Genomic DNA, 14,077 nt, shown 5'->3' on the forward strand with positions numbered 1-14,077 from the left:
GGGGAAGAGGATGGGGAGGGGGGGAAGAGGATGGGGAGGGGGGGAAGAGGATGGGGAGGGGGGGAAGAGGATGGGGAGGGGGGAGAAGAGGATGGGGAGGGGGGAAGAGGATGGGGAGGGGGGAAGAGGATGGGGAGGGGGGGAGAGAATGGGGAGGGGGGGAGAGAATGGGGAGGGGGGGGAAGAGGATGGGGAGGGGGGGGAAGAGGATGGGGAGGGGGGGGGAAGAGGATGGGGAGGGGGGAAGAGGATGGGGAGGGGGGGGGAAGAGGATGGGGAGGGGGGAAGAGGATGGGGAGGGGGGGAAGAGGATGGGGAGGGGGGGAAGAGGATGGGGAGGGGGGGAAGAGAATGGGGAGGGGGGGAAGAGAATGGGGAGGGGGGGGAAGAGGATGGGGAGGGGGGAAGAGGATGGGGAGGGGGGAAGAGGATGGGGAGGGGGGGAAGAGGATGGGGAGGGGGGGAAGAGGATGGGGAGGGGGGTGAAGAGGATGGGGAGTGGGGAAAGAGGATGGGGAGGGAGGGGAAGAGGATGGGGAGGGGGGGAAGAGGATGGGGAGGGGGGGAAAGAGGATGGGGAGGGAGGGGAAGAGGATGGGGAGGGATGGGGAGGGAGGGGGAGGGAGGGGAAGAGGATGGGGAGGGGGGAAGAGGATGGGGAGGGGGGAAGAGGATGGGGAGGGGGGAAGAGGATGGGGAGGGGGAAGAGGATGGGGAGGGGGAAGAGGATGGGGAGGGGGGAAGAAGATGGGGAGGGGGAAGAGGATGGGGGGAAGAGGATGGGGAGGGGGGAAGAGGATGGGGGGAAGAGGATGGGGAGGGGGGAAGAGGATGGGGGGAAGAGGATGGGGAGGGGGGAAGAGGATGGGGAGGGGGGGAAGAGGATGGGGAGGGGGGGAAATGAAGGGGAGGGGGAGAAGAGGATGGTGAGGGGGGAAGAGGATGGGGAGGGGAGAAGAGGATGGGGAGGGGGGAAGAGTATGGGGAGGGGGGAAGAGTATGGGGAGGAGAGGATGGGGAGGGGGGGAAGAGGATGGCGAGGGGGGGAAGAGGATGGGGAGGGGGGGGGAGAGGATGGGGATGGAGGGAAGAGGATGGGGAGGAGGGAAGAGGATGGGGAGGGGGGGAAGAGGATGGGGAGGGGGAGGAAGAGGATGGGGAGGGGGGGAAGAGGATGGGGAGGCGGGGAAGAGGATGGGGAGGGGGGGAAGGATGGGGGTGGAAGAGGAAGGGGAGGGTGGGAAGAGGAAGGGGAGGGGGGGAAGAGGAAGGGGAGGGGGGGAAGAGGAAGGGGAGGGGGGGAAGAGGAAGGGGAGGGGGGAAGAGGAAGGGGAGGGGGGGAAGAGGAACTAGAGGGGGGAAGAGGAAGGGGAGGGGGGGGAAAGGATGGGGAGGGGGAAATTAGTGAAGAGAAGTGGGGAGGGGGATAAGGGAGGTGGGGAGGGGGATAAGAGAGGTGGGGAGGGGGAGAAGAGAGGTGGGGAGGGGGAGAAGAGAGGTGGGGAGGGGTAGATAGGGAGGAAGGGGAGGGGGGGAAGAGGAAGGGGAGGGGGGAAGAGGAAGGGGAGGGGGGAAGAGGAACTAGAGGGGGGAAGAGGAAGGGGAGGGGGGGGGAAAGGATGGGGAGGGGGAAATTGGTGAAGAGAAGTGGGGAGGGGGATAAGGGAGGTGGGGAGGGGGATAAGAGAGGTGGGGAGGGGGAGAAGAGAGGTGGGGAGGGGTAGATAGGGAGGATAGAGGTAGGGAGGGGAGGTGTGAGGGGGAGAGATCAAAAGGTGAGAGAGAGGAAGAGAGCAAGAGGTCAGCGAAGGGGAGAGAGAGAGGTGAGAAGAAAGCGAGAGAGGTGAGGGTAAAAGAGAAGAGAGACAGAGAGATGAGAGAAAGGGAGAGGGGATGAGAAGAGAGGGGATGTGGGGAGAGAGGGGATGTGGGGAAAGAGGGGGTTGGGGAGCCGTAGACATCTTTCTTTTTTCCTTCCGCCCCACTGATGATGCGTCCTGAATCTTGCAGTCGGATTTAAGAGTTGACCCCCAACCTATTCTGAGTTTGAAGGCCTGATACAATCACAGACACACACATTTTCAGATACACAAACACACATATAAAGATATAGACACACAACACACACACACACACACACACACACACACACACACACACAATCAGACTGATGGACAAATAAACCCCCACAGACACATGATCATACAAAGTGACATACACACTTACCCTGCAGCCGTTAAACACATAGGCCAGTTCATCTGCCCCCAGCTCCATGTCTGGCCGCAACTCAGGCCGAGCCCACCCTACTCTCATCTCCCCTGTGGTGACCGCTTCAAACTCAAAGTACCACTTTCCAGACTTCACTGCGTACGACTTCTCAGCACGAAAGATGCGCACCCTCTCTGTGCGAGGTTTTGTCACGCCCTGGGCAGCCGCTGTGGGAAAAAAGAACGAGACAAGAGACAAGCTCACTTATACAGTACTCCCAGATTGCAAGCTCTATGTCTCAGTGATTCCGCTTCTCATCACTCACAAACTACCTTTCATTCCTCTTTTTCATATTGATTACAAACATCACTGAGAAATCCTCCCATCATTTTCTGTTTTGAGGAAGTACTGATGGTAAAAATGAATGCTTTTTTCTGGTTTTCTACTGCTTGATTATTTCTAACAAGGACTAAATAAACATGGTGCATATTGTAACATTTTAAAGTGCTCTGACAACTTGGGGTTAAAAAAAGAAATAATAATAATTGTTATTATTATTATTATTATTAGTAGTAGTAGTAGTAGTAGTAGTAGTAGTAGTAGTAGTAGTAGTAGTAGTAGTAGTACTTCAGTTTACATTTACAATTAGATTGTTTCATAAATGTATTTATATTATTTTAGATGTAATGCAAAATCTTTCATGGGAACCAGGTTAGGTGCAAGGTAGCCTGAGGCAACATTGACCCTAAGACACAGTGTTTGATGATGCCTATCACAACTCACTGCTCTCCTGGTCTGGAGGCTCTATGTTGTATCCGTATCCCATCAAGGTGCGTACAGCCTCACAGAGACTATCGCGGTTGGTTTTCTTTGTCCTCTCATCCAGCAGACTGTACGGTACGAGGCGAGGGTTCCTTTTGTTCTTGATGTCCTGAGCAGAGAGACAGCTACGTTACAACATTGGAGTTTATTAACTAGAATGTACATTATGACATTCAAAAGACCAAGTGCCTTACAAAAAGAACATCATTATGTATACAACATTAAAATATAATACTTTCAAAGAAAAAAACCTGAAAATCATAATTTAATAAGGGTGGGCACATTCACTGTTTTGGTTGTGCTTCTAAAAACATTTTGACTGGCTGCCATGTGGCGGCAGAGCAGTACCTGGATGATGCTGTAAGTCCACCCTTGCTGCACCCTGTCCCTTGCCCACACGTTGTGTCCATTCTCTGCCAGTTTGTCCACCAAGTTGTTCTGGGCTGGCGTCAGCTTGACGTGGGAGAGGTCAAGAGGAGCAGGTTTATACCCATTGGACATGACATACCTAAATGCAGCCGGAGGGAATGGAAAGAGAGTGACTATATTAAACTGGACGTTTGGACGCTGCTTTGCAATGTGTTGCCATCAAGGAGATGAGACTCTTCAAACAGTACCGTTGTTAGCATTTGTCTTGTGCCAGTCATATTAGGACATGCATTGCTGCACAGCTAATACATTGTATAACAGACACAAACAACAGGAGACATGCAGAGTATCCAAATATCTAGGTACCTACGTTTTGGGCAGCTTGATTTTCTTTAAGTTCTCCTCTGCTTTCTCATCTGCCATCCCAACGTGGCACCCCAAAGCAAGGAGAGTCCTGTGGGGGAGAGGTGCAGAAACTAATCTCCATATACACAGCAGGGAAGTGTATGTGGATGTGCAGTCTCAGTAACCCCCGCATATACCACACATTTGACTAAGGCCGGTAGTGACTCTCTCTTCCTAGCTACATGCACCTATCCCATCTCCACATCTTTTCCCCTCTCTTCTTCCAGTGAATATTACATTCTATCATATGAAACATCTACCTTGTGTAACATCCTCTTTCCCTCCTGTGACCCTCTTTCCTTACTATCACACCCACCTTCTGTAACCCACTCTCTCCTACTTTTATTTCCCCTCTAACTCTTGTAACCCACTACTTAATCTTTCCTGGAACTCTCCCCTTGTACCCAGCCTACTTGTCAGATGATAATTTCTCAAAGTCTATGTGGTCCCCTTTATAGCCCTTCTCTGCCTCTTCAACTTCCTAGCGTTCCTTTCACTGCTCTCATTGGGCCGTACTTACTATGCACTCTTCTGCTGTAAAACACCCGGCACTGGAAGACACCTTACAGTCCATTAACTTACATAGGACAGGTGGTGTATTATGCCAGAAGGCTGCTTAGTAAATATGGCCTGTTATATTCTATCTCCACATTCTGCTCTCTCCTTCCCAATTCTCATGAGGTTCTTTACTTCAGGGTCTCCCCGGACATCTGGAGGTTGTAGTTTCTCTCGGGTTCGGGCAGGCTGTAGAAATCCAAGAGGCAGGGGTGCAGTCTCTTGTTATCATCACGGATCTGAAAGGGAGCAGAGACATGGGCACAGGAGGGATGGGGAAAGGGGAAGCAAATGGGTGAGAGGAGGTGAGAGAAAGAAAAGAAGAGAAGTGATAGGTATATCGCAAGGGGAAAAGATAATCAAGGTTAGTGAGCAGGCGAAGAATAAAGTCACGTTTGCTATGGATGAGAGTGCTGTTCTGGGCACTTGCTAACTTAAATGTAATTTATTTATGGTCAGAATTTCTTTTAATTTACTATGGTAAATTAGATGGAATTTACTGATGCTTTGTATGAATTTGTATACAGATAAATTAAGAATGAAAATGATGTAATAATCCTACCCCTCCAGTCAATATAAAGGATATACATATTGTTCAATATCTCAGAACTGTGATACTCAATGGGGGAATGGTTGTTTGGTGTGAGAGGCTGCAGTTCCATATGTCTGCCATAAGGGGAACCTGTGTCCAACATTATGCTTACAGGCCCATAGGTCCATCCCTGCTCGATCCTAGTGAGAGCCCAGAGCTCATGGATGTTTTCAGCCAACTTTTCGCGGATTCGTTCCAGGTGAGGAGGGAGAACAATCTAGAGAAAGAAGGTAAGGGAACGGTAAAGAAGGTGGCAGAGTACAGTTAGAATACCCCACTGCTATACTATGACAACCAGCCTAAGTCAATAAACTATTTCTTCCCAGTAGAGTGACACAGAAGGACCTGTATACATAATTGACTTTGCAGTGATGCTGTTACAGTATACAGTGACAGGTGGCCCATTACCTGCAGGGTGAGGTAGTGACATCAAGGCAAAAGGTACCTGAGAACCAGTCTGCTCCTCCCACATCCAAACATACAGTGCCAAAAACAGTTGTACCACCCAAAGCAGATTGACAGAGTGACAGACTGAAGGTACTAGCAGCCCAATGAGTCAGTTCTTGCTACCCATTACGCATGTCCCTGAAATGTATGATGAATACAAAAGGCGCACTCACAGTAGTCCAGTAGTAACTGGCATGGGTGCAGATTAGGAATGTAAAGAGTTGGCACTTCAAAGGACTTTTGGTTTAAAGGTGAAGGTTTATTGGGAGATCAACGTTTCGGTCCCTATTTAGACCTCTGTCAAACGTCCGACTTTTTACTGTACTTTCCTCACCAGAAACAGAAGGGACATGTGGTCCCCCAAAGCAAACACTGTAGAGAAAAGTGGTCACTTCATATGTACTCCCTTATGTAGAATTATTTTTAATATCCATATCCTCCCTCCAGTAATAATTAGTAATATTTGACTCAGGAAATAAGTGTATTATATTCCCATCATATTTAGCAGATCCTAAAGTGACCTATACCTTATTGTTTACATTAGAACATAATTGCTGTCAATGCAGGGTAAGACCAAATGGTCCATCAATCCTAATATTTTGCCCTCCACAAGGGTAAGTACTGGAAGCTTCAGGTTGAGTGCATCCCCCTCTCACTTCAGATATTTCGAAACTGCGAAAAAATGTGGCCCCTAGTCTTTGCACTATCCTTACCTGCATGGTGTCCACAGGGTAGGGGGTGAAAGCGGTGTGGGAGAGAGACTTGGTTGGCCCCAACAGATTTCGGATGTCCTGGAAGTCGTGCTTGTACTCCTTGATGGGCTCTACGCGCATCCGGTCCCGAGGTAGCAGGGCCTCGTAACACGGGGCATAACCAGGAGGGGGAAAAAACTTGAAGTCACCATGGCGACCACCCAAAAGGAAGCGAATTCTGTGGGCAATGGCAAAAAGAGATTGATAAGTGTCATGTATATATGCAGGAATACGCTACTATGTATTGTATATCTATGTGTGTGCACATGTGCTTGTGTGTGAATGTATAATTGTGTGTGTGTATGAATTTGTGTTAATGCTTAAGAGTGTATGTGTGCATATGTAAATATTTATAAGTATATGCATATGAGTGAATGTGTATATAAGTGCGAGTATGAGCCAAGGTAGCAATGTGACTGTGTGTAATTATGTTAGTGTATATGACTGTTTGTGTACAGTATGTATGTGTGTACAGTAGGAATGTTTAAGAGTATCTACATGATAGCTGTGTATCTTTCTGTATGTGTGTACTGTAAGTATGAGTGTCTACGAGTATGGATGTGTGGACATTTTCTACGATGAGTAGGTGTACGTGTGTGGCAATTCAACTGTATGTAAATAATAATAATAGCATGTTCTTGTATAGCACTGCTAGTTTTACGTAGGTCCCTGCCCCGTGGAGCTTACAATCTATTTTTTGGTGCCTGAGGCACAGAGAGATAAAGTGACTTCCCCAAGGTCACAAGGAGCCGACACCGGGAGTTGAACCAGGTTCCCCTGCTTCAAACTCAGTGTCAGTCAGTGTCTTTACTCACTGAGACTCCTTCTCCCTAAATGCATCTAAATGTGTGTATCTGAGTGTTGGGATGTACACGAGAATTAATGAATGCATATGAATAAGAGTGCCTGGTTCCATGACTCACTTTATGCCGGAGGAGAAACTGACAACAGGGAAGAAGAGTCCATCCAGATTAAAGTTTTCAAACATGCCCTGCACAGGATGACCATTAATGCGGAATGAAATACTGGGCACGGTTAGGTCCAGGCAGCAGCTGACCACATCATCAGCTGCCAACGAATGCTGGGTTTGGGAGGCCACAGTTCGACCCACGCGACCTGTTGGAAGGAGAGAGGTGAGATTCACAAAGGGAAGCACCAAAAAGGACAGGTCTGTGTCCATACACTCGCTCTTGAATCAATCTCTTTTCATCACTTCATCCCAAGTTGGAGAAAGACGTATATGGTTCTCTCTCTCTCAACCTCTCTCCCCCTTTCTATCTGTCATCTCATATTCTCTCCCACCTGTCGCCTTCTCTCTTTTCCGCTCTAATTCAGATTCCGGGATTGATGCACTGAAGTTCTGCAGTTCTTTTAACACGTCATTAAAAGTCATTGTAGTGAGTTAAACTTGTTAAACTCAGTTTCTTAATAATCTGTTCTCTAAATAACACAGATATCCCTGTCTCCATTGAGAGACAGATTCGTCTGTACATCCATCTATTCCTTCGTTCTTTATGGGATAACATCTACAATTGTGAGTGCACCTCACCTGACCACAGATGTAGTCCATCAAACCCAAAGGAGTACAAGTCATCTCCCACTCCGTTGGCTCCCCAGCCCTCTCCAGCTCCAGGGTAAGGGCTGTAACCCTCAGTCATCGCCCAGCCAACCCGCAGGTGAGTGGTCTCAGAAGTAACAAAGGGTTCCACATGATCCACAATCATCTCATAGTACCACTTCTTGAACTGCGTGGACCCCTCGCACGTTCCCAGGAAGACATTGGGTCTCATGCTGAAGAACAGATGGGATTATTAATAAACTTTCTGTGCATTCCACAAAGAGTAAAAAAAAATTGATGTTCATTATGGTCCTCAGCTGTTTTCATTGCAGTTTTGACCTCTTCCCTTTGGAAGAATCCACTTAAACCAGAGTTTAAGGAATGTGTTGCCAGCATACCAGAATAGCACTTAATTTCTCATGGCCACAGAACATGGTATTCTGTGGTTCAGGCCCAATAGGGACTTACAGTATTAATGGGAAATCTCAGACATGTAAGAGTGTGACTGAAGTGTAAGACTATAACTGCTAAAAATGAATGAGACTGTTTTTCAATAAATGACACTACCTACCAATGACTTTGAGATACACTGCCTTCCAATTAGTACAATACACTCCTGATATCTTGTTAATAAGACACTCCGACTGAGTGAGACTATGTTATAACAAGTGAGACTCGCTCCCAATGAGTGGTGCTGCCTTCTAGTATGAGTAAGGCTGCCATCATCATGAGTGAGCCGCATTGCACAAGACTATTTTATGCTGTACTTTGCTTGTTTGTTCTGCCAAAAATAATGTCTCAGATCATCTGGTCTCAAAAGAGTGCTTCATTCACCTGCCACACAAGTGGCTATATAAGTACAGTACATGTAGCGATAGAATGATTGGGAATTTAAATACGTACCTGGTAACATAGTTGACCAGTCTGGTTTGAAGCAGAAGTTCTCTGCGAGGGAGGAGGTTCTCCGTGATCAAATTCTGGTTCGATCTGACAGCAACCCCATTACACACACACAGAGAGCAAAGAACATCCAGCACCTGAGAGGAAAAGAGAGGAGGGGAGGGTGAGAGAAAAGTACCGATGTGTAGAGCAAGTGAGTAAGGAAATAAAAATAAGAGAAAGAATATAAGAGATATAATGAGTGGGAGACTGATATGGATAGAGGGATTGATATGATAGATAGATAGATAGATAGATAGATAGATAGATAGATAGATAGATAGATAGATAGATAGATAGATAGATAGATAGATAGATAGATAGATAGATAGTACCTTATGGTTCCGCCCATGTTTATCAAGTAAAGAAATAATGGACTTGATATGATCTTCTTTAATAATGTTCAGAACTTCAGGACTCTCAATCAAAACACAATACAGCACTTCCAAAATCCCTACAATGCAAAGACACATCGTTTAACAAGCACTAAGGGCTATATTTACCAGCCAGTTTTTTGCCATAAGAAACCTTCCAGCATTACAGCCCATTCATACCAATGGAAGGTGTCATGGCAGAAGACTGCTTATTAATTATGGGCCTGAATCCATTCAGCACAAAGACACAGAATGTAACATCTCAACAAGTCCTAGAACACATGGCTAGTTTTTAACACCAGCATGTGTGGGTGGTGGTATTTAAGTACTCAGCTGTTAATTAGGTATATGTATATACAGAATTTACAGCAGTGCCACTAACTTACCAGTATTGCAAAACTAATACTAGTGTCTATTCTAGCCCTGTTATTACAGTACACACTTGGGATGTACACGTGTTAAGTATCACACACTTGTATTTAAATACCACCACCCACACATGCTGGTGGTAAAAACTCATAATAGGTGCACATAGACCTAGATCTGTATACAAAAGTCTATAATGTACCAATAGCTGCAGCCCAAAAGCAGCTAAGTACAGGTCCAATCAACTAGTGCACCTACTAGTATTTCAATACTGGGGCACTACATCTGTGGTCCACACAGCCGCTACTTTCATTACAAGAACTCTAGCCCATTCTCTCCATATGAGGAACACTAGGGCCAGTGAATTACCCTAACACTGGGCACTAATACACCATTGTATACTCCTCTGGATACACCTATCCATAGAGTTAGCCACACTTGGCATCATTTAATCATTGTTTTAAACCCCAATATTTTAACGATATTGTCAATTAATAAAGTTATTTTAAATAAATCACCAATTCATACAGAAACAGAGTGCTATCTACAGGGGCTCTGTCTGTCCACTATGTATAAAGAACAGAGCATACAGTGTTTTGATATAGGTCCAAAGAGGACTGAAACATTGATCAAATAAATAGCAATTATAGCATCATGAGAGACTGTTATTACCTTCCTTGTTCTCACATTATTCATAGTATCATTGTACAATGACTAATGACCCAATGGCATTAGTAAGCCTGGTGTGCTGTGCATTGACATGCTGTTCCCCCACATCTCTGCCACCCACCTGATGAAGCCTCCAGTCTGTCCAGTTTGCTGACCACCCAGTCTAGGTTACTGGAAAACAGGGCACAGTTGGAGCGGTTCCCCCTAATGAGCGCAGCTGTGTGACACAGAAAGCAGAGCGTGAGCCAAAGTGAGCTCAGAGCATTCTCAACCCAAGTGTAATGCTCTGTAGAAAGAAGCACTGATCCAGTTAAATGAGACTAAAGGGGTTATCTAATAAAGTCTCAAAGCTGGGGCAAAACCAGTGCACAAGAATTGCACAAGATTTATCAAAGTGAAAACGTTATTTGCTTTCGCTAATAAATCTGGTGCTGTTTTTTGCACCGGTTCTACATATGTTTTCAGATAGAGACTTTAGTATATCAGCCTCTAAATTAACGTGAAAGGTAAGGTGCAGTGGTGAAAATATTAAAGGGAGTGTTGTTTGAGGTCCTAAAGGGAAGCCATGGCAGGGCTGCCATTACAATTGATTACAATTGTCCTGTCACTAGGAGGATATCTTCACTCTTAGGGCTGTTCTATAGTGGGCGCCCTTGCTGTGCCATGCACACGCGCGGCAGTTAAAGTTGGCTCCGGTTAGTCAGCCTTTCTATAATAGGGCCACGCGCGCGTGCACGGCAGTAGCGTGGAGCCGGCCGACAGGGGGGAAGATTGGGAAAAGAACGTTTTCACGCCGCTACCGCCGCTGTTAATGTATGTGTTATAATGTATGTAATGTATGTATGTATGTAATGTATGTATGTATGTGTATGTATGTGTATGTATGTGTATGTATGTGTATGTATGTGTGTATTAGTTTTTCACAGATAGCTTCTCCATTTTGGCTTTATTTTTGTTAAATAAATCATGACACGGTGTAATATGTCATGTGATGTTGTTCACCTGAGGTTGTATTTACCTAATTTTAAGACCTGCTAAGGAGCAGATGATTGTTATTATGTCCTGATGTGTAAAACCATAGAATTCAAAGAGGGTGTACTTTCTTTTTCACACAACTGTATATACACACACACACACACACAGTTACCCAGTGACCCACACACACACAAACACACAGTACCTTCCAAGACTGTCGCTCACAGCATACACACAAAACGTGTGCGTCACGTGCACGCGCGTTTGCACAGGCACGCGCGCACACACTATTACGGGCCTAAGGCACGTTCTATAGTGCTGGGCGCGTGCTACGCCGTGCGCGTGGATTTTTAGTTGGCTGACGTCAGTCAGCCTTTCTATAGATGTGCCGCGCGCGCACGGCAGGGAGAGGGGAGCCGACAGACAGCGGCGAAGATGAAGAAATTCATCTTTTTGCACCGCTGCCTGCGCTCAAATGTATGTATTGGTGTGTATGTGTGTATGTGTGTATGCATGTATGCGTGCTTGTATGGATGTGTGTGTGTGGGGGGGGGGGGGGTAAATAAATGCACACACAAAAAAAAATGTATTAAACTTTTTTTTTTAATTTAAAAAAAATCTTACTTACACTCACACAACATATACACACACATACACGCACATACACTTACCTGCAGCTCCCGGCTCTATATACACGGAAAGCATGCGGCACGTGCACGCGCGTTCGCATAGGAACGCACGGCCGCATGCTGTATAGAACGGCCCTCAGCTGTAAATGGTCATTGGCAAACAGGCCTTGTCAGTATACGTACCAAGAAGTTCGTAGAGCAAGTTCACAATCTCCTTCCAGGACTCAGCGGCTTCCTCCCCAGCAAACTCAGCAAAGTGTGCGGCGGTGCTGTAAACATTAAGTCTATCTATGCAGTCCAGGACCAGAGAGATAATGCCCTGCAGACAAGTAGAAATAGAGGGGTCACTTAATGCAAGAGAGGGAACAAGATTGTGAGGCTGGGATTCAACAGATAATAGGGCCAAACGCACACAATTGGAAATAGTCTGACAGTGCTATGGACCAGAAAATCTGAGGGACTAGAGGTATTTGATGGGACGAAACAGAGATACTTTAATTTAAAAAAAAAAAAAAACAAAGGCAAAGAATAAAGTGGATGACCCTCAAAGCTTAAAAAAAACAAAGGGATTTGACAAAAAATAAAGGTAGACCCTCTTATAAATAACGAGAATGAAATATTTGGGATATGTCATGGCCCTTTAAGTATTTGTGAATATTATTAAAAGGCGGTCAATGTAAGGCCAGTATTTCCAGCAAAATAGCAATGATTTACAGCTGGATTACAAAAGAAGGATCTTAGAAAAACTCATCGTAAAATGTTAGCGATTGCACTATGAACCCTCTTTGTATCTTCCCTAGAGTTGTCTTATGCTGCATTTCACACCTCCTCCTGGAAGAGGTTTTGCCGGTTCTTCAGGGACCGGAGTTTGGTCTGTTTCTCCTCATGCTGCAGCTCCTCATCCGGGTGCTGGAAGTAGCCAGTCAGATCCTGCAGAGTGAGGATGACCATGTCGATTGGGAGGGTCACTGGCTTTGAGGGCTTGTTCTTCCCACTTAAGCTGTCCAGTCCCCTGCAAATTAAACACACACGCAGCCTTCATTAGATAACAGAGGGAGTGAAGAGGTAATTATATAGTGTTTGCCCTCCAATGAGTGAGAATGGGACCCAGTATGTAAGACTGCCCTCCAAAGAGCAAATGTACCCAACAATGAGTGATAATAATTTCCAATGTGAAACTGCCTCCTAAAGAGCAAGGCTGCCTCGCAAAGAGCGAGGCTGCCCCCAGAGAGCGAGGCTGCCTCCCAAAGAGCGAGGCTGCCTCGCAAAGAGCGAGGCTGCCCCCAGAGAGCGAGGCTGCCTCCCAAAGAGCGAGGCTGCCCCCAGAGAGCGAGGCTGCCTCGCAAAGAGCGAGGCTGCCCCCAGAGAGCGAGGCTGCCCCCCAGAGAGCAAGGCTGCCTCCCAAAGAGCAAGGTAGACTTTCAATGAGTGATACCCACTTGATGAAAAGATTGAAGAGCCCAGAGGTGCTGTATATCATTCGTGAGGCTTGAGATTCTTCCCGCTGAGACCGTGAAAGAGACAGCGCATCGTCCATGTGACCTTCCTGGTGCAGAATGGCCTGAGGGGGGGGGGGGGGTGGGAGAGAAGTATGGTGTCCGTGAGCAAGAAATATGATGACACGAATGGAGAGTGCGATACAGTATGAAAGGAGATACAAACTAATCTCTCAGCAAAACAGTGTATATACTGTACGACACAATGCTCAATGAACAGCAAACACCTTTCTTGTTAGTGCATAGTACAGAGTTCTACCAGCTGCCTCAGAGCTACATCAGTGTAAACTTGTTGTAGGTTCACTCACCTTGCGCTTTGGAGGCCCCAGACGAACAACTTTGGTGTCCGCAGCAGCGTAAGTGAGCCAGAGGCAACTTTTGACATGTTGCACAAAACACATGGACTCTCCATACTTAATCTCGGCAGCTCCCATCCCCTCTACGTCTCGTTTAGGGGCCACTTCAAGTTTTTCCTGGAGAGAGGGAGGGAGGAGATGGGGAGTTAATTGGGAAAAAAAGAGGAAGAAGAGAGAGTTGGGGGTAAAAGAGGAGGAATAAAAGAGGAGATGAAAGAGTGAGGATAGGGAAAACGAAAGAGAGAGAAAAAGAGAGAGTGAGAGAGGTTGAGGATATGGATAAAGAGAGAGGGGGTGAGTGAGTAAATGAGTGAGAGCAGAGGAGAATGACAATAAGGATATAAACAAAGAAATAAAAAAAGAGGCTGGGAGAAAGACAGATATGGGAATTTTGGGAATGGAGAGGGAGGGTGGAAATGGAATAGGAAGTGAAGATGGGACAGATATGGATAGAAATGGAGAGACAAGGTTGGGGAGGAGACACAATAAGTAACAACTGAGAGAAAGAGAAAAAGAGTTGGTACTATTGATTGGGAATCAGTAAAAATTGAAGAGAGAGTCTGAT

At 46.5% G+C, this 14,077-nt stretch overlaps 1 protein-coding gene across 11 annotated transcripts in view; it reads right to left on the reverse strand.

Moving 5' to 3' along the window:
• Positions 1–14,077, reverse strand: part of RYR1 (ryanodine receptor 1) — a 132,542-nt gene that overhangs the window by 103,484 nt on the left and 14,981 nt on the right. For all 11 annotated transcript variants that reach the window (XM_075608326.1, XM_075608327.1, XM_075608325.1 and 8 more), the window contains 16 exons: positions 13,465–13,629; positions 13,100–13,221; positions 12,486–12,672; positions 11,844–11,979; positions 10,178–10,273; positions 8,983–9,101; positions 8,612–8,745; positions 7,700–7,941; positions 7,074–7,266; positions 6,112–6,328; positions 5,064–5,168; positions 4,495–4,598; positions 3,770–3,853; positions 3,379–3,538; positions 2,992–3,139; positions 2,227–2,435 (listed from right to left, as the gene is read on the reverse strand). In XM_075608326.1, coding sequence (XP_075464441.1) covers positions 2,227–2,435; positions 2,992–3,139; positions 3,379–3,538; positions 3,770–3,853; positions 4,495–4,598; positions 5,064–5,168; positions 6,112–6,328; positions 7,074–7,266; positions 7,700–7,941; positions 8,612–8,745; positions 8,983–9,101; positions 10,178–10,273; positions 11,844–11,979; positions 12,486–12,672; positions 13,100–13,221; positions 13,465–13,629 — 2,421 coding nt within the window. The remainder of the gene's footprint in view (positions 1–2,226; positions 2,436–2,991; positions 3,140–3,378; positions 3,539–3,769; positions 3,854–4,494; positions 4,599–5,063; positions 5,169–6,111; positions 6,329–7,073; positions 7,267–7,699; positions 7,942–8,611; positions 8,746–8,982; positions 9,102–10,177; positions 10,274–11,843; positions 11,980–12,485; positions 12,673–13,099; positions 13,222–13,464; positions 13,630–14,077) is intronic.

The sequence above is a fragment of the Ascaphus truei genome, chromosome 7 (genome assembly GCF_040206685.1).
Source record: "Ascaphus truei isolate aAscTru1 chromosome 7, aAscTru1.hap1, whole genome shotgun sequence".
NCBI classification, from domain to species: domain Eukaryota; kingdom Metazoa; phylum Chordata; class Amphibia; order Anura; family Ascaphidae; genus Ascaphus; species Ascaphus truei.